Here is a 23,501-nt window from a genome sequence, read left to right as displayed (position 1 = left end):
AAATAGATACAAATATGGAAACAATCACAATATTCCACAATATTTGTATTTATCGGGTCTAAATGGCAATGAACAATTTGATCCACTTATCCTAATAACAACTTATTAATAGAAAATGAAATATGATTGTAAGGGACGAACTATATAGTATTTTAATTTTAAAGCAAATAAAAAATCTTACTGATTATATTGTAGAATTTATTTTATTGAAGACCCTCAGATGTTGATGCTCCACTCAACACAACTTGATCTCAAACAATATCGAAATTTATGCCCAACAATTCAATATCCAAGAGCTTGGTTCAAACTTCAGTCTTTTTCCAAAGAAGGAATTTAATCGAAATTTATGCCCCAACAATTCAATATCCAGGAGCTTGGTTCAAACTTCAGTCTTTTTCCAAGGAAGGAATTTAATAACACATGCTTTAGAATATGTAGAGAGTTTTGGTATATCTTAGCAGTGTGTTTGTTTGATTTTACATCATATATTTATAAATAGCTAAAAGGTGTTAGTTGCATTTTCAAGCACCACACCCTTTTGTAATAGGTAACTGTTTATAGGTTACAAATCGGGAATCCCAAATTTATTTCTAATATAGTTGTTTACCGTACAGGTAAAGAAAACAATGCATACAGACAATGAACATGAACACGAACAGAATAGCAGAATAATATTCGCATATGCCAGACATACATCATGCTTCATAATATCCGTAATCGTAGATAGAATATTATTTACAATGATCCCAGACGAGATATAAATACTATCTGCCGAACCTTCCCGGAGGAGTCCGTCGGCCACAAACATTATGTCCGCTACAAACTATTTACCCGTCGGCTACAAAATACAAAACACCGACGACAATCATTCCGTCGGCTACAGAAACACCGCCGGGACCATCCAGTCGACTGACACCATCCCCCCAAAAAGAAAAGTCATCTCCGGACGACAATTACAAAATATCTGAGACAAATTAACAAACAAAATACATTAACGGACTAACTGTAACAAGAAAAATCTGCTCCTGTCACATCACTTTCAGCTTCATCCCGTTGCATTTGTAGCCTCTGCTAACACAATACTGTCTTCTCAAGCTGACCTTGATAGCCACCCACGCTACTTTCTCTGTTTCCAACTCCTGGGTACCTCGAGCCAAGTGTCGCTGCACTGCCTCCAGCTGGACGATCAGCTCCTCCAGAGCTCTCTACGCATCCACCAAGACAGCCTCACAGCCAACACCTACTCCAAGTGCCTCTGGTACACAACACTCTATGCCTGCAGCAGCTTCAGGTCTTCATCAACTGGTCAGACTCCTACGACTGATATCCGCAACGACTGGGGGTCCAGGAGGCAATGCCCTCGGCGGGGTCGAGGGGCAGCGCCCCCGCGGGGTTCTGGCGCAACACTTCGAAACCCACACAAAACTGCACAAAACACACCATTTCTGTCATTTTCTGCCGATTCTGCACTCTTTCTGGTAACCACTGCTACTTCCGCTTCCGTTTGGCATTGTCTGCTACTCATTTTGAACAACTTGAATCTGTCTTTTTTTTTTTTTTTTTTCTTTTTTTAATAATTAATAGCTCCTCACTTCTGACTGCTTCCATGGCTTCTAGGCTTACACACACCTCTTTCCCCCTCCTGTATTCCAATCCTCCAACTAAAATTTTCCAGTCCGCCACACACCTTTCCCACTGCTGACTCAAACCTTCACCCAAAGCCAAAGCTGCCGCTTGCTAGATTGACAACATGCACATGCTCCCTTCTAGCGTGCATTCCGTATCCAGATCAAACCGTTGCCCGAGTCGAAAAATCTCCTTCCCAGAAAATATAGTTGCTTATCTCAACCCCCCACTGCAAACTGCCATCCGGTGCCACAAAAAAAAACATAAGCCATAACACCGCAGGAGATTGCTTAACACCGGCGGGAGACTGTTTTACAGGTGGCAAAAATCATTGAAAAGGAAGCCCGCGGAAATGAGAAACCCGTGGGGTCATAGCAAGGCCAGGCACCTCCCGCAGAAGAGGTCCGCGAAACACCTCCCGCGGACAGGTGCCCGCAGGGCACCTCCCGCGGAGGAGGTCCGTGGAACACCACCCGCGGGGCACCTCCCGTGGAAGATGTCCACGGAGCACTTCCCGTGGACAGGTGCCCGCGGGGCACCTCCCGTGGAGGAGGTCCGCGGAACACCTCCCGCGGCCAGGTGCCCGCGGGGCACCTCCCGCGGAGGCCTCTTTTTTTTTTTTTTCCCAGTTCTTTCCTTTTTTTTTTTTTTTGACAAAAATAAAATAAAATAGAAAGACAACACCCCAATTTTGCCTCCAGGCATCACCATTCTGCAATGTCGACGGAGTCAGCTGGCCATTCTGTAACAGCGATGGAGTCTTCCTGGCATCATATAGTTGCAATTTAATTCCGTTGACTATTGGAGGCACCTCTTGCTTGTCCAATATCTCCAATTTTATCACCCGATTGTCGCCGACCTCCCGGGTCTGATCTGGTCCAACCCATCTTGCCTTAAACCTTTCCTGTTTCATTTCATCCTGACCGTCGTACTTGAGTACCAACTGCCCCGGCTAAAACCTACTGAATTTGTCATGCCATGCCTTATGTCTATTCTGTGTTACCTCCGTCGCCCACTGTACCTGCGGTCATCGCGCATCTAGCTTATTTCCTTGTTGTCGGTACCCTTCAAGTAATTTTATGGTGCGATGTGTTCTTTTCCTCCTATGTGGTCCGTCCACCGTGTACCGAATGGTGGGATCTTTCTTTTTTCTGGGTCTGTATTGTATGTCCTTCCCTTCTTCAGCCGTAACCTCCTTTGCGTCATTTGCTTCTCTATATTCCTCCGGACACTCATTTTCCTCCTTTTTCTCACCTTCGTCGACCCTTAGCATATTACAACTCGGAAAGAGTTCGTAGTCTTCTATTTGCCAATGGTAAAGGCCATTCACCGAGTCTAGGTCGTCGTCATTCGATCCTCCGTCTAGTCTCAATATTCTTTCTTCGTCCGGTTCCATTCTCCTCTTTCCTTCGTCGTCATTTCTTTTGTCATCACTGTCACCTTTATCTTCTGAGTCTGACAATGCTGCTTCCTCACCTACCGTTTGTGTGTGTAGGTCAATTATGAATCTTTTGCCTCCGCGCTCCATTGATAAGGTATTTCGTTTCCAATCATGTTTTACTTTTGCTTGCACCAACCAATCCCGTCCCATAATAGCATCATATCCTTTTCTTTTCAATGGAATGACTGCGAAATCCAATAAAAATGGTTGCGTACCAATGGTTACCAGTTGCGCTTTCAAGATTCCCAACGGTTTGATTCCATGTTGGTCTGCCGTGAGCAACTGAAATGCAGGTGGCCATAATGTCGGCTTTCCCAACTTCTTCCAAGTATCCTTCGGCAACACATTCACGCCGAACCCTCCGTCGACAATTGTGTCTGTCAGAACATTTCCCAAAATTCCCATCTCGATGACCGTCGGATGCTGTTCGAATGTGAGTGCCAGCAGCATTGGGTCTGTTGTCATCACTTCCCTACTATCCCTTCCTGTGTCCTTTGGTGCTTTCGGAAACGGTGTATGATTCAGAATGGCCGTTCGTAACTGGGGCATTGTGAGAAGGTCACTTATCTTGGCCGGTATCTCCGTTTGTAAGATCTGTCGTACAATGTTTTGTTTTGCGAAGTTCCTTGCCAAGGTGCTGGTGATGTCCTTCAACTGAGATGTCCCCGCCGACGATGCCTTTGCAATTTTCGCCTGCACTTCCCCCAATTTTCTCTTTTCCTTCGCTTGCCTCCGTGTAATTGCCAGAACCTCTTCTACATCCGTGCCGACAGTGATTAAGTTTACTCTAGACTTTGGACACTTGGAATCTTCGTGATCGCCAGGTCTGCACCATCTGCATAATAATTTTGGTGTATTTGCCATTGTACAATCCCGCGCAAAATGACCCCACAAATTACATGTTCGGCATTGAACGATCGGCCGTCCGTTTGCATCATACTGGGTTTGACTTCAGCTCCCATTATTATTGTTATTGTTCGCATTGTTGTTATTTTGCCCTTTGTTATTATTCCTGTACCCTCCGGATGTAGCACCTGCGCTATTCGTATTTTCGCTACTGCCCAACGGGGAAGCCTCCTGTGTAAGAAACACCTGCGGAGATCCTCTTGTCTTCATGTTAAAGGGGCACTCTTTTGTGGAATGGCCTATGATTTGACAAATGTCACAAAATTGGTTCTTTGGACACGATCCTTTAGTATGACCATCGGTCTTACACTCCGTGCACCACAGTTCACTGCCTTTTGGCTCCTTCTGCATGTTTTTAAACTCCATCATGCAAACCATATCTTTTTGTAGGGCACAAACCTTCTTGCTGCTGCCTTCGTCGTCCTTGCTATCATCTCCGACAGGCTCGTCATCAGAACCAGAGGAGCTAGTTTTCTTCTTCTTTGTCTTCTGCTCACTTTCAAGGTCCAGTGCTCTGTTATACGCGTCCACATATGATGACGGTGGCACAATTTTCATTTTCCTCCGCAATTTCAAGCATAGGCCGTCCACGAACCATCTTTTCTGCAATCCGTTCGCCGACTTGCTTTCCATTTTGTTTATTAAGATTTTTAATTTCCTGGCGTAGACGCGGACAGTTTCGTGCTTCCCTTGTTTGGAATTGAAAATCTCTGCTATGATTTCATTATCATCCCGCAAAAGTTTAAATTCCGCCAGGAACTCCTTTTTAATTTTATCCCAGGTATTTAGCTTTTGTGGGTCTGTATCCGAAAACCAATCAATTGCCACACCTCGTAGGGTTGTCGAAAATTGCCTGACCCATTCGTTGGCATTTGTGATTCCATTTGCTTGCTAGATCGTCTCACATGTTTTACAATGTCGGATGGGGTCGGCGGTACCATCGCCTTCAAACTTCGGCAGCTTTTCTTTGGGTCCCGCCATCACAATTGAATTTGGTAGAGAGGCGTTACTGGGTCTTGCAACACTGGCGCTGTTTACTCCAACACCAGAGGTCTGCACTTCTGCATTGGCGGTCTGCACTCCCACACTAGAGGTCTGAACTCCCACACCGGCGGACTACTCTCCCACACCGGAGGTGTCGACAGCTGCGAACCTTGGTGAAGAAGAAGGATCTTCTGAAGTTGTTTCCTGCAGAAGTCTATCCCGGACGAAGAGGTCACTCCACGCTCGTGCTCCCTCGGCACTGCGAGCCATGCGAGTTGATGCTCTTCCGTCTGAATTTTCTTCCCTCAGTGAACACAAATTCAAGAACTCCTCCCGTGCTTCTTCCACCAATTCCACCCGCTGCCGAGTGTCCTCCAACAATTCCTCTGCACTCCTGTTTTCGTCGACAAGCTTCTGGAATCTCCTTCGGCAGTCTGCTTGCTGTGCCAGAATTAAATGTTCTTGTGCAGTACTGATTCCATCTTTTCCCTTCGCCTTATTTCAATCCTTGTTAAGCTGATTTGGCATTAATCTTCATTCCTCCCACCGTCCAGATTCATAAGGCAACGACACGAAATGTTTATCGTACAGGTAAAGAAAACAATGCATACAGACAATGAACACGAACACGAACACGGACAGAATAGCAGAATTATATTCGCATATGCCAAACATACATCATGCTTCATAATATCCGTAATCGTAGATAGAATATTATTTACAATGATCCCAGATGAGATATAAATACTATTCGCCGAACCTTCCCGGAGGAGTCCGTTTGCCACAAACATTATGTCCGCTACAAACTGTTTACCCGTCGGCTACAAAATACAAAACACCGACGACAATCATTCCGTCGGCTACAGAAACACCGCTGGGACCATCCAGTCGGCTAACAATAGTTTGGTATTATTTATGGAATCAAATCCATTATTAATAATTGGCCCGATGTATTTAGAATAACATCATAAATATGAGCATTTTGTCCTACAATAGGTTGCACCAGAAATGTGAATTTCATCCCTTGTGAGATCAAAAAATGGAAATTGTTTCCCATGGGTGAGCATTCGATTATGAATATCTAATGCATAAGTGTCAAGACTTCCTCAAGGAAACCTTTATCTTCGTGCACATATCCTTCAGACATGAAAACCTCATATTTAGTCATTTGAAACTTTATGCTCCATATCCACACAAGCACTTCCTCCTTATGCGTTGATTAATCTGCAACATAATCAAAGCGATATTAGATACAGATAAAAATTAAAACAATAATTGAATTGTATGGACTGAATTTCCTGTGATTTCATATGGAAGAAAGCTTGATCATCGAGGCATAGAATTTGTGATGTCCTCGCTCCAGTCATTTCTTGGGAACAATGTGTTAGCCGTTTTATTGGACCCTTGTGGGCTAGCCGGATTGGTTAGAGGGTCAGTGGTGCTTTCTAGAGAGTTGGATCGTTCTCGTGTTCAAAGCCCTATGTTGGTTCACAATAGGCGTTAGAAGTTCAGGAGTTGACAGCTTCTGACGGCACGAGATTCTATGAAGATTTGTGAAAGTTATGCCTATTTGAGTGATTTAAGTTATTTATTAATTTAATATTTTATTATGAAGTGAAATTGACTTTATACTTTTTAAATCACTTACATATTCTCTAAAAGTGATTTAATATTTAATCACTTAAATTAATAAAGTGCACCCACTTTATTTAAGTCAAAAACTATGGAAAGTGACTTAAACTATAATTTAAAAGATTTAAATATCAAAGTGGCGTATTTTTCTTGGAAGTAGTGCTTTTTGAGCATATATGGGCATTTTGGGCAATGGGAAATTCATCTTTGAATATTTTGACTTTGCCTTTGGCTTCTTCCTGTGCTCCTCCTATGATAGGGTTTGAGCATTTTTTTGTCCATTGGAGAACTATACCTCTTCAATGTTTAGCACTTTTGAGATTGTGAAAGATCAATCCAAGCAGTGCAATAAGAAAAGGGTTTCTTCCTTGTGGCACCTTCTTCAAATTAGTGGCATCTAGCGAGGTTATTACTCATTCTTCTTCTTGGTTGTATGACTTGCAGTGTGAATTGTGCATTCTACAGAGGCATTTGAAGGGTTTGGTTGAAACGCCTTCCTTTTGGTTGCCTTTTGACTTCCATTCTTGGCATCTAGTAGTTTCAGAGATTTGTATCCAGTTTCGAGGTAGGAGAACCTAAATCTAGAGGCTAGGCATCCTTTACTATCAGTTTTCAACATTCTTGGCAGGCGAGCTGGCTTAGTATTTTAAATAAAAAAACTGGAAACATTTTGGTATGTTTATCATTCATGATCTCATTGTTTCAATAAAATAATGTCTTTTGCATTTCCATTCTGTAGGAAATTGCTCTGTATTTCAGTTTATAAGCTTTTATATGCTGCGCCCCTTCTCTTTTGTCTATGAACTTTTGTCTAAAAAACTAAAATAACACAATAAGACTTAAGAGTTTACTGGAGTTTGAGTTGAGAGCCAGCAGGGCTCATCACAAAATTGGCTTGATGTTGAGGCTCTAGCATGGTACGCAAATATCAAAAATATTTACTTAAAGTATATGCAATGTCCCATTCTTCTGTGTATATTTTTCCAACCTCTTACGGCTCCTCAAGTATTTATTACGCCTCAAAACTTTGAAAAGTCTTCCTTGCACATGTGTGCTCTACCATGGTGATAATCGAAATTGTTGGTTCAACTTACTGCTCGCATATGTTCTCAAGCTTGATACTTTGAAACCTTCATAATTTGTCAGATGTAACGCATGGTCTCACATAAAGCAAGCTCTGAGAATGAGAATGTACAAAAAGGCATCATTCCTCGAAATGCTGGGCATATATATTTCTCTATCCATGTTCAGCGATGCAAGAGGATTTGGAGAGGAAACTCCTTGAATCGATATCATTGTTATAGTAACCATTGTTATAACAAGACCATCAAATATGTTTGTACAGTGCCACGCAATTTGAAACAATGGAGGCCTTAAATTTGTAAAAAATAGAGCTCCATCACATAGAACATGTCCACAGATCAAATGATGTTATATGTGATTAAAACATCCAAATCAGCTTCTGGCATTTTGTCCCATGTGCTCGGATCTTTGTTTAGGGTATTTGTTTCTTGATTGAATGAAGCAAGCATGTCATGAAGCCTTCCTTCAATACCTCTCATATGTTCAAGGAATTTGAGTGTACCTTTTATTGATTGGACTCCCTCTATAATGATTTCCTCGAACCATGCCTTAGCCGCTTGAGCCCTTTAATTTACCTAAATTGAGTGTGATGTGGCGGCCTCAGTTGCCTGTGCTGCATGTTGCACGACCACAGTTGCCCGTGCTACATCGCCTCAGTTGCTCGTGCTGCGCGGCCACAATTGCCCGTATTGTGTGGCCATAGCGTGTGCTGCGTACGCTTAGTTGCTCGTGTTGTGCGGCCTTAGTTGCTTGTGTTGTGCGGTAGTCAAGGGGAGGTCATACGATAGTCCAAGGGAGGCCGTACAATAGAGGTAGGATAAACTGTATGCTTAAATATATAGGATGTACGGTAGTGCTTGGAGGATGAATGGTGGGATGAGGGAGTTTAAGTGGTGATGAGACAGAGTACGAAATGAAGGTAGAGTTGTCTGTATGGTAGGAGTGAGGAAACTGGCTAATGGTGTACAGATAGAGGGAAGAATGCTAAATCATGCAACCATAAACTTATAGATCTAAATTCGTTAGATAAAGCCAAACAAGAATGGAGATTGAACACGAATAATCCTTCAATTAATATTTGCCAAAAGATGGTGCTCCGACTTGCTAGATTGGAACAAAGTATTACATACAACGGAATAGGGTAAGGGTTGAATCCCACCAAAACCGGAGAAGCCAAATAGGGAAGATCTTTCACTTTTGCAATGACAATCAATAGAGAATCCCAATTGGAATTCGCAGTACAAAAGAAAAATCCAAATCGCATATCTATGACTACCTACAAGCCATGCTTAATACCTATTGGGGAAAACTTTTATGAGGGTGTACAAAGATAGCCAACGGAAACACTTACTAATGGAAACTAAAATAAAAATTGGTCCGAAATATATTAAATCAATCGGAACCATAAATTCAAATATTAACTTGGGCTTCATATTAGTTAATTAAAGTAATTAATTAAAGGTCCTTATATTATTTAAATTCTGGAACCAGTTTATTAAATAATTTAATTAAAAAATTACATTAAAATTTGGGGACATGACAAATCCTCGTTACCCAAAGATTGCTTACCCTCAAGCAATCCGTCATCTGACGAAACACAAATAGCTCCAGGGTCCCAAATCAAATGTGCAGGCAAGACAAGTGAAATGACATCAATCCTCCGTAGCACCACATTGCTATCAAACTTTCATTGCGCCACTTTGATATAAACATTATCGTATCCTGAGTCACCAAGATCCCACACCAAACGTGCAGGCGAAATGAGTGAATTGTCATCAAACCTTCCTTGCACCCCATTGTCATTAAGCATCCGCTGTGCCACTCTGATATAGACATTGTTGTAGCCTTCACCAGGATCCTAATGACACAAATTGATGCAATCTTTCATGTCATTATGTTCAAAAATCTCTTCAGGTATGGTCATGCACACGAATGTTGATGCTGGCACAAACTTACCCACTGACACAACCACAATGATCACACTATCATATTCCTGACAGATGAAACCTTGACGAAGAGAGCTTCAGCGATGAGAATGGCGACAGATGGGGGCTCGATCGTGAGAATCTCAGCGATATGAGCTTCAGTGAAGAGTGCCGCGATGATGGAAGCCTCAGCAAAGAGTACCTCAGTAAAGGGAACCTTGGCAAAAAAAACCTCAATGGATAGTACCTCAATGACAAACAAAATTTTAGCTACAGATAAAACATCAATGGCACGTAGAACCTTGGTTGAAGCCTCGATGATGGATAGAGCCTCGATAGTGAACAATGTCTCCATGGCGACCAACGTAGCTATTGTGACCGATGTAGCCACAATGATGGACACACAATGATGGCAGAGACAACCATGATGCCGTTGGTGGATACAACTACAACGACGGATACACCCTTGACGACAGATACTGATTTGATGTTGGTGATGGACATAACGATGTTGATAGATACAATGATGGTGACGAACATTATGATAGACTTGGTAATAGACATGGTTGCAATGACGACAATGGACACAATGAAGATAACAATGGCGGTGTCAGACATGGCAATGGACAAGGCGGCGGTGATGAGAACGGACACAATGACGGTGACGGATATGGCGATGGTGACAGTAATGGACACAATGATGGTGATAGACACGAAGTCGACGACGGACACAAACTTGATGTTGGTGATGGACATGACAGTGATGGACACGACAGTGATAGACACCACAACGGTGACAAACATGAACTCGACGACGGACACAGACTTGGTGTTGATGATGGACATGACAGTGACGACGAACACGGACATGACATCAGTGAAGGACACGACGGTGACAAATACTACTACAGTGATGGACACGAACTTGACGATAGATAGACTTGTCGGTGATGGACACAACAGTGATGGACACGAACTCGATGTTGAACATAGACACGAACTTGACGACGGACATGGACTCGGTGTCGGTGACGGACATGACGGTGATGAACACAATGGTGACAGACACAATGACAGTGACGGACATACAACTTCAGCGACGGACAAGACCACGATGATGGACATAGCTTCAGTGACAGACATAGAGCCTCAGCAGCAGGTACAGCTTCTATGATGGACACAACTTTGGCAACTGATGGAACTTCCTCAATAGATAGTGCCTTGGTGACAGGCACAACCTTGGGCACAACTTCGGTGATGGGCACAACTTGATCCATCATGTCTTCACAAGATCCGTGCAAGCAACCTCTTCATTTTTTTTGGTGTTCTCCCCATGTTGGTGTCGTAGAAAGATTTAGCAAATCCTCCTGGAGCAGCCCTATAATCATGCCTTCATTCTCCTCATGTAAAGCATCACCCTTATCGTTGTCATCCAATTTCTCCCACTTATGCAAATGAGATATTAGTTTTTTTTTTACAATGCTTGAAAACATTATTGACCAATCTATATGCTGCTATAGAGGGGATACATTCTCGATTACGAACAACCCATAACATAGATGTGATGGGTTGGGATATCTCATCCATCTCTTCAATGCACGAAATCATAAGACTCTCCATAGCAACTAAAATCTTAGTATCATGATCTTCCTTGATGGTGACCAAGAAGAGATGAAACATATCATGGACCAAATTTTGCAACTCAAGATCTAAGAGAAGGTTACTTTGGCATTTGCAGAATTCTCCAATATTGTAGATCTCCTACCAAAAGGGTCACTATTGAAGTCATTGAGACTGAAAGCTATCAACTATCAATTGCAATATCTCTATCATGGTAATATCATCATACGGTGCTTTAGGAGCAGAAATTCTCAAAATCTCACTAAGACAAGCTGCAACTGCCAATCTTTTATCCTTGTCATGGTGTCTCAAAAGCCTGGGTTGACTTAAGGCCTCCTTAATTGGCGAAAGGATTCTCTGTATAAATCTTGAAGGTAATTGGTTCATCTGACACAAACAAACTTCCAATATATCTGATGGAAGATCAATACCCTCGCTGAGCTCTTTGCCAATCTTTTGTAGTGCTTTCAACCACCACTCTCCATCGCTGTCTGGCGCCATAGTGTGATCCAAATACCAAAATCTCTCAATCATCCTAGCAGGCTGGCAAGATCACGAGCTCTGATACCATTGTAATGTTCTCGAACAATTTCAGAGATGCTTCCGAACGGTTTCCGCTCTGATACCACTATAATGTTCCGTTCCTGGCAGTATTGGGTTGTCCATGCTACACGACCTTAGTTGCCCGTGTTGCGCGGCCTTAGTTGCCCATGCTGTACGGCCTTAGTTGTCTATGTTGCATGACCTCGTGTTGTGTGGCCTCAGTTGCTTGTGCTAGGTGGCCACAACCTGTGCTGTGCGGTCTCAGTTACCCACGGTGCATGGTCTCAGTTGCCCGTGTTGCGTGGCCTCAGTTACCCGTGTTGCGTGACCACAGTTGCTCGTGCTGCACGGCCATAGTTGCCCATGCTGCGTGGCCTCAATTGCTCATGCTATGCGGCCCCACCACATTGCGTGGCCTCAATTGCTTGTGTTGTGCGACCACAATTGCTCGTACTACGCTGCCACAACCCATGCTAGTTGACCACAGTTGTATGTGTTGCACGGCCACAGTTGCCCATGCTGCATCGCCTCAGTTGCTCGTACTGCGTGGCCACAGTTGCCCGTGCTGTGTGGCCATAGCCTGTTTTGCACAACCTCAGTTGCTTGTGTTGTGCGGCTTCAGTTGCCTGTTTTGTGTGGTAGTCAAGGGGAGGTTGTATGATAGTCCAAGGGAGGCCATACGATAGATGTAGGACAAGCCGTATGCTTAAATATATAGGGCGTACGGTAGTGCTTGGAGGATGAACGGTGGGATGAGAGAGTTTAAGTGGTGATGAGATAGAGTACGGAATGAATGCAGAGTCATCCGTATGGTAGGAGTGAGGAAACTGGCCAATGGTGTATGGATAGAGGGAAGAATGCCCAATCATGCAACCATGAACTTATAGATCCAAATTTGTTAGATAAAGCCAAACAAGAATGGAGATTGAACATGAATAATCCTTCAATTAATATTTGCCAAAAGATGGTGCTCCGATTTGCTAGATCCGAGCAAAGTATTACATACAACGGAATAGGGTGAGGGTTGAATCCCACCAAAACCAGACAAGCCAAATAGGGAAGATCTTTCACTTCCAAAATGGCGATCAACAGAGAAAAATCCAAATCGCATATCTACGACAACCTACAAGCCGTGCTTAAATACCCGTTGGGGAAAATCTTTCCATGGGTGTACAAAGATAGCCAATGGCAACACTTACCAACAGAAACTAAAATAAAAACTGGTCCGAGATATATTAAATCAATCGGAACCACAAATCCAAATATTAACTTGGGCCCCATATTAGTTAATTAAAGTAACTCATTAAAGGTCCTTATATTATTTAAATTCTGGGACCAGTTAATTAATTAATTGAATAAAAAAAATTACATTAAAATTTGGGGACATGACAGTATGCATTACTAATTCCTTGACTGTTTCAATAATTCCTTTTTAATTCCTTTTAGCAATTAGGAGAGTAGACAATGTAGTTGGAGGCATGTTTTATAGTTGGGGTTGCCTGCAATTTTTTCCATGATATATGGTTTTGCAAGAGTAGTGCACTTAGTGATGCCTTAACATGATTTGGTTGTAGGATGATTGTTGTCTAAACTACACCATTTAGTCGACCAACTTGTGGGTCGGAAGATCGCAGGTAGAGAAAGGGGATCTTGTACATTGTCATACTGTAAAGATCCCAGCTCGCTCGTCAATGACAACAGTAGGGAAAAATATAAATCAATCGGAATTTTCTTACTATGCAACCCCTTCAATTTAATTGTGTATACTCAAATAGTGGATAAGAATAAATTTACCAATGTTAACAAACACAACGTGATTGGACTCACAGGCAGATTATCAATCACAGGCAGATTATTGTTTTGCTTGGGTTTTGAGCGAAAATATGTAAAGGAAACAGTTCTGAAATATAAACAGCTTGCTTCTATATGGCCAATTCTGGAATAATAATCAGATTTGCATTTTGATATATCAACATATATTGCCTCATCTATACAGAAACTACAAATGAATATGAGACATGGCAATTGCCGTAACAGTATTAAATAATTACTATAGAGAAAGAAATCTGATTCTCTGAGTAATGATGCACGATCTTCTGCAAGAGCCTCTTCTTTGCTTCCCATGCCGTTGTACATACAGCTGTTTGCTTTAAATGCAGGTCTGTGGTGATAGCACTGCTTGATACAAGTCAATCGCAGGTTCAAATATCACTGCTGGGTGACACTAATGATAGTGTTTCAGTTAGATTGCCAGCTGCTGTAGTAAAGGCAGACACTACAGGTCTAAAGGACCAGATTAAATCCTCGAATCACAGGCCTGTTTGCAGGATTGATTGCTGCCCATCCTCCAGTAATGCAGCATTCTGGAAGCCTGGTAAACCATGCTCAGATATAGGGTCTTTGCATGCTGAAAACTGTTTTACATACACATGTTTTAATCAGGTATTTGCAATGTCTGAAATCAACAATGTTGACTGCCCAACTTCCAATGATAATTATTATCACTCTACAGTTTAGAATACCAATGCAGTCCAACACAATGATAATCTCTTCAATTATTAAATTCTTCAACAGGCAATAACTGCTCAGCCACAGTAGAAACAGTATGAGAAGACACTAATAAATCTCAGAAATTTAATCCACAATACCTCAGCTATGGATTAAATGCACAACCCAGAAATCCAAATCCTTATACTTCAGCAAGGGCACAATCTCAGAAACTCCTTACAGGTAACAAAAGAAAATAAGCAATCGGATGCTTTTTCATGAAAATGAGCTCATATTTATTACTCCTGTTGGCATAAAGTTTCTCAAATGTGACTTCACTTAAGAAGCTTCACCAACACAACATCGTTTTGTAACATTATTATAAATAAGTGGTAATATAATAATGAAACCATTTAATAAATAATTAATAAATATGAGCTCTCACAATGAACAGCCCAAACCACTCTAGATGATGGCCAATTGCCAACACCACCAGTTGCACTGCCAAATATAGCAATTGCTGAATTAGACTTACTAAAAATAGTCAGTCCACCACTCAGACCCCCAAATACCCTGTTAGCTCATGAGGATTGCTATAATGAACTGACTCGATCATTGGTAGAAGCTTGCCAAAAATGGAGACATTACAGATACTCACCCTTTTACATAGAAGTTGGTGCATAGTACATTACATCAATAAAATTGCAGTTATATTCATTCTATGTTTTTTGCAGAACTTGAAATATGATCTTGTTTTAGGTTATGATACATGGTTTTGCAAGAGTAGTGTACTTAGTGATGCTGTAATGTGATTTGGTTACAATATGACTGTTGTCTAAACTACACCTCTTAGTCAACCAATTCATGGGTTGGAAGATCTTAGTAAAAATAGAAAGAAGATCTTGTACCATAGAAATTGGTGGAAAGTGCATTATATCAAATTATCAATAAAGGTGCAATTATATGGATTCTATGTTATTTTGAAGACATGAAATATGATCTTGTTCTAGTAGTTTGATTTGTTTTTCTTATTGGTATAAAAATGAACGTGATTTTTTTTCTAAGGATATGTACAATAACCAAATTATTTCTATTGTATTTTGGGCTTGAATATCTTCTAATGAAAGCGGATGATAAACATTTAGAATGATTTATTTTTCTTAATGGTATAAATAGGAACGTGATTTTTTTTCTAAGGATCATGTACAATAACCAAATTATTTCTATTGTAGTTTGCACTTGAGTATCTTCTAATGAAAGGGGATAATAAACATTTAGAATTAAGTCTATTGTGAGCCTGTATACAATATTTTTTCATCTCCAAGTATATTTGTCATGACCCCATTTTTGGAAGAGAAATAGTAAAATTAAAATAAAATATAAAAATAAATAGTAATAAAAGGAGGAAATCCTTAAAATACTTAAGGAAGAACAAATTCAATTATTGTGAATGTCATCGTAGCCATGCTAATCAATATACCATTTATATTACTACTCAATTAATAGTATTGTTATAAAAATAATCAGTCCATTTAGATAATTAATTAATGATATGCAATTTATATTATTAGCAATACTAAAATCATATTAATATAATCTTATTATCATTAATTATATTTTTTAATTAATTAACACCAATTTTTTTTAATAAACACATTAGAGCATACCAATCAAGATTCTAACAAATTTAATAATTTAATTAACAAATAAACTAAATCGAAACTGATTGGGGAAGGAAGGCTTCCGTAAGTGTAAATCCATATATATGTGGGTCTGGCACAATAGATAAAGACATACATTTTTCATGACATTCAAGTTAAAAAGAGAAAAGGAATAATAGTAAGAGTGACAGGAACAAAGGAGAGATCTAGTCAATTAATAACAAAGAACTTAAAATGGGCAAATATAACATGTAAAATAAGTTGAGAAAATAGGTGAGGAAAGGAGAATTTGAATAAAAACAAATCTATGGCATTCCCCTTATAATGTGGAAATAGATATGTGATTAACCTTGGATAGAGAATGCCCTGCCCAAGAAGAATCCTAAAGGGTGCACTCCAAAGAAGATGGTATAATAACTAAGGAGACATCTTTAAGGTTGGGGTTAGGATAGAGGGTAGAGTAATGTAGCTAGATTTGTTATTGTTTAGATTTTGAAATTTATTTCGCAGGTATTTCTTGTCCTAAGCTAACCCTTGTAGTGGGGACATTACAATATTAAGTTTACTAAGCATTATTTTCTACTTGGGTTTCCAAGGAAAGTATTAATATGTGTAGATCATATGTCAGGCAGAATCTGACCTCTTGCCATGATTATGTTTCATTGTTTACTGGTGGTAGTATATTGTGGGGGCAGAAGGTCAAGATCAGGCCTATCGAGGCCGTATGTAGCTATACCTCACGCTAATATGGATCAAAACAATTATAAATAAGTGTTGAGTTGTTAATTACCTTTGTGAATGTAGTATTTTGTAACTACTTTATGTTCAATCTAGTCTTTCTGTCTATACTACATGTTCAATTATTTTACTTCTATTTTCTGTCAGTGTTGAATTTTTTGACAAGGAGATGTGATAACATTTTGTAATCCTGTATCATTTTTCTGTAATGGGGATTGCATGTCATTGTCATAAAAATGAAATATGTATGAGCAAATGGAGGATAATGAAAAGTCATTGTTTAGTTGCATGGAAGTGAACAACTCAATGCTTACATTGCAGGCAGAGTTATATAGGATGGAGAGAATGTTTGAGAAAGCAGAACCCCTGTATCTAGAGGCTGTCGAGCTATTGGAGGTAACCGTGGGCCCTGGGGATTTACGGTAAGGATTATGATGACAATTAATCTCTCTATAAGAAAAGATCTTGTGTTTTTATTATATCCGTCAGACTTGCTCAATTTGGTGAGGTTTTATCTATTTCCAAGTTTAGCAGTTAAGATGGTGAGTTTTATGGCACATAGTTGTTTGAAGTTTGAGTCTTTATCTGCTTGCAAAACACCATACATGCTATTTATAAGAGAGGTACATGACTGTGCATACAGGCTATGTGCAGATGATTCTTACTACCTCCTGTTATATGTAGGGTTGGTTTCGCTTTGCACAACTTGGGAGGATTCTATGTTATGCAATACAAACTTGAACAAGCTCAGAACTGCTATGAGGTTTGTCATAGAGGATTTATTCTATGTTTCAGTTGCAATATATTGGAAATGCTGTTCTATTTATGTCTTTCACTCTCTATGCATACACAGATAGTAAAGAAATTGGGATAGATTTGGGGCACTTGGGATAGATCCTTCAATGTTGCATGGAGTCTATGCTCAACTTTATCTGTAGTTAGATATAATATGGATTCTCACCAGTTTTCTGGAAAACCTCCCAATTGGTGTGTAGCCTTTCTGGTTAATTTGTCTATTTCTTAGAATCTAAACAATTTTTGACTCCATTGTCTATTTATGTATTGGGATAATTGGTAGATTAAATGTAATTGAAAGAAACTTTTTTCTTATTGGAAAGAGATGGGAAAAACTAAGAATGAAAATGCTGAGGTAGAGTTATGGCACCAATTCTTAATGGAGGATTGAAAATTTCAAACACAGTCGTGTTTGTTGGAGCAATAGTCAGAGACGGTGGAACAAGAAAGGGGCATTCAAGTTTAAATTGACTTGCTGAATGGCTCTGGTCCTCCATTTTTTGTGTTCTCAATGTTTGTCATGAACTGTGATACACACACACACACACACACACACACATATATACATATATACATACACTGATGCATATATAATTCAAAATAATATTAATATACCTTATAATATCTCTCTCTCTATATATATATATATATACAGTTCCTCCTCACATATATAATCAGTAATATTAAATTAGTTTTGTTAATATTTAACTATACAATTTCTTATTAATAATAATATAATATTATTATATGAGGAAAATATCATCAAAGTAATGTACATCAATGAAATAAAGGAAAGCACAGTGCTCCATAGCTAGCGACCCATTCATAAACAGTGGAATCAGCACACCAAGTAAATACGAATCATGGAGAGAGCTTAAGCATAAGCAACTGTGATAGTAAGTCGACAACTTACACCCATAACTAGTAACATTGATTCCACCACCAGATCATAAAGATAAGCTTACATGCATCAATTTGTTAGGAGACATATAGATGGAGGACAATATTGATGTTGTCAATACCATGCAGTTAGCAAAGAAATTTGTTAGTGTAATTAAAAATTCTTAATTACACTTACTAAGGGTAATGCATTACATAGTAGTTTGCATTTTAGACACCTAGGAGCTTGCATCTTATTTTAGCACAGTGTAGGAAAATTCCACTTTAGGTGGAGTTAAATGTTATCTTATTCTACTTTATGCATGAGATCCATTTTTAGTGCTCTTATCACATTATAATCCCCTCATTGTTTCTCATGTTCGCACATACTTGATTGTACAATGGAGTATAATCCGCCTTTAATGGACATGTGATGCCACCTTGTGTGGTTGATAGGTTACTCATGCATATCTCCTAGTTATCATGCCTTGCCTATATATTCAAGCATATCTACATTGTAAATAATTGGGGGGCATTGTATTTCATTGTTGATCATTATTGAATTTAATCAATTAAGGATTATATCATATCCCTAGCTCTCTTTTGTTATTAATAAAGCTTCTAGATCTTGACACTTTTAGGCACCGCCTTAGGCAGATTCTTACTTGATATCAAAGCTTGATCAAAATTCTACATCATATCTGGGCCTTAGGAGCATCATTGATTAGTCATCATTGGCGGATCTATGTTGGTTGGAGAAGGGCCAATTTGCAGATCTGAGAACCAACAACTTATGAGTGCATCTTATCCCAAATCTAACCTCACCATAGTGTTTAGAATCTAGATAGCTATTTGGGAACTTTACTATAAATTTTCTTGTATTAGCTAAAATTTGTTTTTGAGGTAAAACCATTTCGCAGGTGCACCATACAACCATACCTGCATAGTGGTATGATTTCTTACAATTTTTTTTTAAAGAAAAAAAATCAATTTCGGATCTGCAACATCATTGTAATTTTTTGGTTTTTGTTTGTGTTAAAATTTTTGGGGTTCAATACCTGTCTGTGTAAGGTCAAGAATTGCAGGCCAATACCGACCAGAGCACATACAATCAGGTAGCATCATTAACTGGCTGTCATTTGTGGCATTGTACAAAGTGGAATCTATATAGAAATTCTACATGGTAGCTGGGCCATAGGAGCATCCTTGATTAGTCATCATTGGCGGATTTTTGTTGGTTGGAGAAGGGCCAATTTGCAGATCTGAGAACCAACTTCTTATGAGTGCGTCATATGCCAAATCCAACCTCACCATTGTGTTCAGATAGCTATTTGGGAAATTTTAACTATAAATTTGCTTGTGTTTGCTAAAAGTTGTTTTTGGGGTAAAAACATTTAGCAGGTGTGCCATACAACCCTACCTGCATAGCGGTATGAGTATTCACAATTTATTCTAGAAAAAAAATCAAATTCAGATCTTCAACATCATTGTATTTTTTGGGTATTTTTTTGTGCCAAAAGTTTTGGGGGTCAAAACCTGTCTGTGTAAGGTCAAGAATTGCAGGCCAATACCGATCAGAGCACATACAATCAGGTAGCATCAATAACCGACTGTCATTTGTTGACATTATATAATGTGGAGTCTATATAGAAAAGTTTCAGTTGTACATTTAATGTGAGATTAAAGTCTCACGTCTAAGGCTGCACTTCTTCAAACCCCTACCCAAATCCGTCTCTTAGCCACAACCCCAACCGAGGCCTTCACTTTCTTACTGCACTTCCAACATCAGATCCGTGCCCAGGTACGGCTCTTGCAGCCTCTGCTAATATTTGCACCTCTGGTTTTCTATTCATCAACGATCTTCTCAGTCAAGCCGAGCCATGCACAGTGGTTTGTTTCGTCTTTTTAGCAGATCCTCACAAACACCCTAATTTCAGTCTGCAGGAAAACAGACTTGAGCTTGCCCAGTGAGATCTCTGTTTTGACATGGTCTATTCACTAATGGAGGGCTTGCAACACCCTTCGTATGTGGGCCATATCAGTATTGGTCATTACAGAGTGCAGATTTATATTTGCCGAGGCCGATATATATCAAAGATAAATATTTCTCAAGAGTCAAAACACTTGGCTATGAACTTCCGAGAAATGATATATATATATATATATATATTTATACACATATACATATACATATACATATACATATACATATTTGATATTTGATATTTTTAAGGATAAGTATATATATATATATATATACACATATACATATACATATACATATACATATACATATACATATACATATACATATTTGATATTTGATATTTTTAAGGATAAGTATATTATTATGTGAATACATCTACGACATTGTGTGTGACAGGTATATATATAAAAGTTTGTAATTATTGGAATTTATAATCAGTTCCCATAGTTGGCTGACTAATATTGAAGCACCACCTTATTCGTGGAAGATTTGACAGAGCTTGATGTATTGTTTATATATCTATTGGGTCACTTGATAAATCTTTGCAGGTAAAGGTTTGAGGGTTACGATCATTATCAATTTTATTAATAACACAGACATTTCCTTAAGTTCGGAAGAACAACTTTAAGTTAAATATTTCAAGGTTATATTTCAAATAAGATAATTGCATATTTCAAATAAGACAGTTGTATATTTCAAATAAGGAGTGAAAATACATGATTAGGTATATCCTTGTTAGAAAAGGAAATAAGAATCACTTCTGGGAAATACTTTTGAAGATTAATGACACCATTTATTTCTGAAGAAGTATTTGCACCATTCTATCTGAAGATTATTACCACCATTCATTTCTGAAGATCAGATTCTCTTTCAGGGTGATCGTTTTAAGTCTTTTGATATTGAGTTCTTGCATATTGATCAGGCTGTTGGTAGTTCTTGCTCATACCAGACATTTTGTGGATCAATAACCTGCAGTTACTATTGTTGTACCCACTTTCAGATTCCAAAATATCGAGGTCAGAATTTGTGATCCATATTTGTCTCCATTCACTTATGCCATTATTTGGAATCCTGGAATTGAGACTTTTCATAACAGTGATTCATTATTAGATTTTTCTCCTGAAAATTTTGCAAATATCAATCGGGTGTGTGTTTGAGACCATGCGATCATGCCTTAAATCAATGTAAATTGTTTGTTATAATGCCTCTTAACAGAATTGGGAAAAATGCAGAGAAAGATTGTACCAATTTTGATTAGGGATATTACAATTCTACTTTAATTACACAATTTTCTCAGTTCATGAGTTTTAAGACTTGTTTTATTCTTTCTTTCAGAGGCGCTGTTATAGAATCCTTATCACCCAACATCAATTCATTAACAAGTTGGAATCCAGTTGACAGAAAATTGTTAGATTGAAAATGTCAGTAGTATTGGATTACAAACAAATCGTCTTGATGCGTTACCAAAATTCTCATAGTCCGACCTCAACAGTTACATTAGTTATTGTTTTTATTTTGCAGTGTAACCCATTAATTTCTGCAATGTAACGTTATATTTGTGTTACATAGCTTCCAATTCCCAGAAGTTGCTTTTCCCTAATTGATATTGCATAACCTTGTTTAATGTGATAAAAAAATTCTGATTCAATCGACAATTGTAGAGATAGTGGACTGCAATACTAGTTAATGTTACCCTTTTTGCCAATTAGGTCAGCCTTCTTGGAGTGTATTCGATGCAATGATATTCTTGCAGGTCTAAAATGACAGGAGGTTTGCCACAAGATTTAACTCCTGTCTAGAGCTTGGGTGGGAATTCCAAACTTATTTCCACCACAAACATATCATGTTCCATGTGGGTCTACTGGTATGCTTGCTTCTCAAAGTAGCTGGCTTAATGCCTGTATATCTTATTTCTGGGGCTCAGGAGCTTGAATTTAGAAGACCTTTCATATTCATTATACCAAATGAAAATAATTAATGTTTAAAATGCAGATGAATTATAAGATAAGCATGGAAAATTGTAGAGAGAAATAAATTTTATATTCATTAGGAAGAAATATTAAGCTTTCAATGCTCAAGTGAGAGAGAATAACCAGTTTGGAGGACTTATTTGTTGTAACTGGGACATAATTAATTATTGTCCTATTTATCAAGCATGTGCTGGCTTATAATTGTGTTCCAACTTTCATATGTTATATTCTACAAAATTTATACGAAATATTATGATCACATTAAAAAGTTTCATATACTTCTTTATGGGTTATCTCAAATACAACATTAATCTTTTCGTTTACTTTACTATGCTTACTTGGACCAAGTTCTCTGCTAAAGTTGTCTGCACTTTGCTTCTCTACATAAAGTTGGCTGCTGAATGTAACAATTGTTAATTCTGTAACTTTGATTTCATACAGATCTGATTGTACAGATTGTATAGACCTAAATTTGCATGAAATTCCTTCTATATAAACCTATAAATAATTGTCTTGTCTTAGGTGTGATCGGCGTCTCCCTTGGATAATTTTGTTTAAGTCTAAGCTTAATCAAATTAGTTAGGTTAAACACTAACTAAAGGTTTTCTCCTTTGGACGCCGATTTCAAGGAAACTATTCAGGGCTGACCTAGATAGGAATGTGTCCCTTCTAGGGACATGCCCTTTGGTTGTAATATTTATATAGGGTATGTTTGTGGATAAAGAACACACAAATAATAAATGGTCTGCTCCTTTAGCAATTCTGCCCTATACGAATTATTGCAGAGATAAAACATTTCAGAATAGTATTTATACTATTGGTAAACACTTCATACAAGTCTGAATTATAGAAGATCATCTTCAGCAAGCAATTAAGAAGGTATTATCTCAGTCTGATATATAGCAGAATTTGCAGAAACTTTACAACAATCGTGCATTTTTTCGTTCTTTGTGTGTGTGCATGGAAGAGTAGATTCTTTGCGAGTTTCAACTCATGCTGATATTTGTGATTATATATCTTTTCTTAAGACTAGTTGCTTCTGTACTAGATGCTTTGGAGACAAATTGACAAGTTTTATCGGGTAAATTTGGTCATCACTCTTTTGTATAAATTCTTGTTGAAAATATTGCAATGTTTTTCATATTGCCAATAGAGTGTTGTTTGTCTCTGCAATTTATCTAGTTTTTTAAAAATTCTTGTTGCTCAAAGTATCTTTTGTTGACA

The 23,501-nt window shown here is 38.7% G+C and overlaps 1 protein-coding gene across 2 annotated transcripts in view; it reads left to right on the top strand.

Moving 5' to 3' along the window:
• The window catches only part of LOC149542262 (Tetratricopeptide repeat (TPR)-like superfamily protein), a 361,357-nt gene that overhangs the window by 122,823 nt on the left and 215,033 nt on the right, over nt 1–23,501 (top strand). For both annotated transcript variants that reach the window (XM_089797253.1, XM_089797252.1), the window contains 2 exons: nt 16,968–17,068; nt 17,331–17,409. In XM_089797253.1, the coding sequence (XP_089653379.1) occupies nt 16,968–17,068; nt 17,331–17,409 (180 nt within the window). The remainder of the gene's footprint in view (nt 1–16,967; nt 17,069–17,330; nt 17,410–23,501) is intronic.

This window comes from Cupressus sempervirens, chromosome 8, assembly GCF_028749045.1.
Source record: "Cupressus sempervirens isolate cs-2001-9-10 chromosome 8, ASM2874904v1, whole genome shotgun sequence".
Taxonomy (NCBI): Eukaryota; Viridiplantae; Streptophyta; class Pinopsida; order Cupressales; family Cupressaceae; genus Cupressus; species Cupressus sempervirens.
Note: the sequence above shows the minus strand (reverse complement) of the source record. Positions and strands in the feature narration are given on the sequence as shown.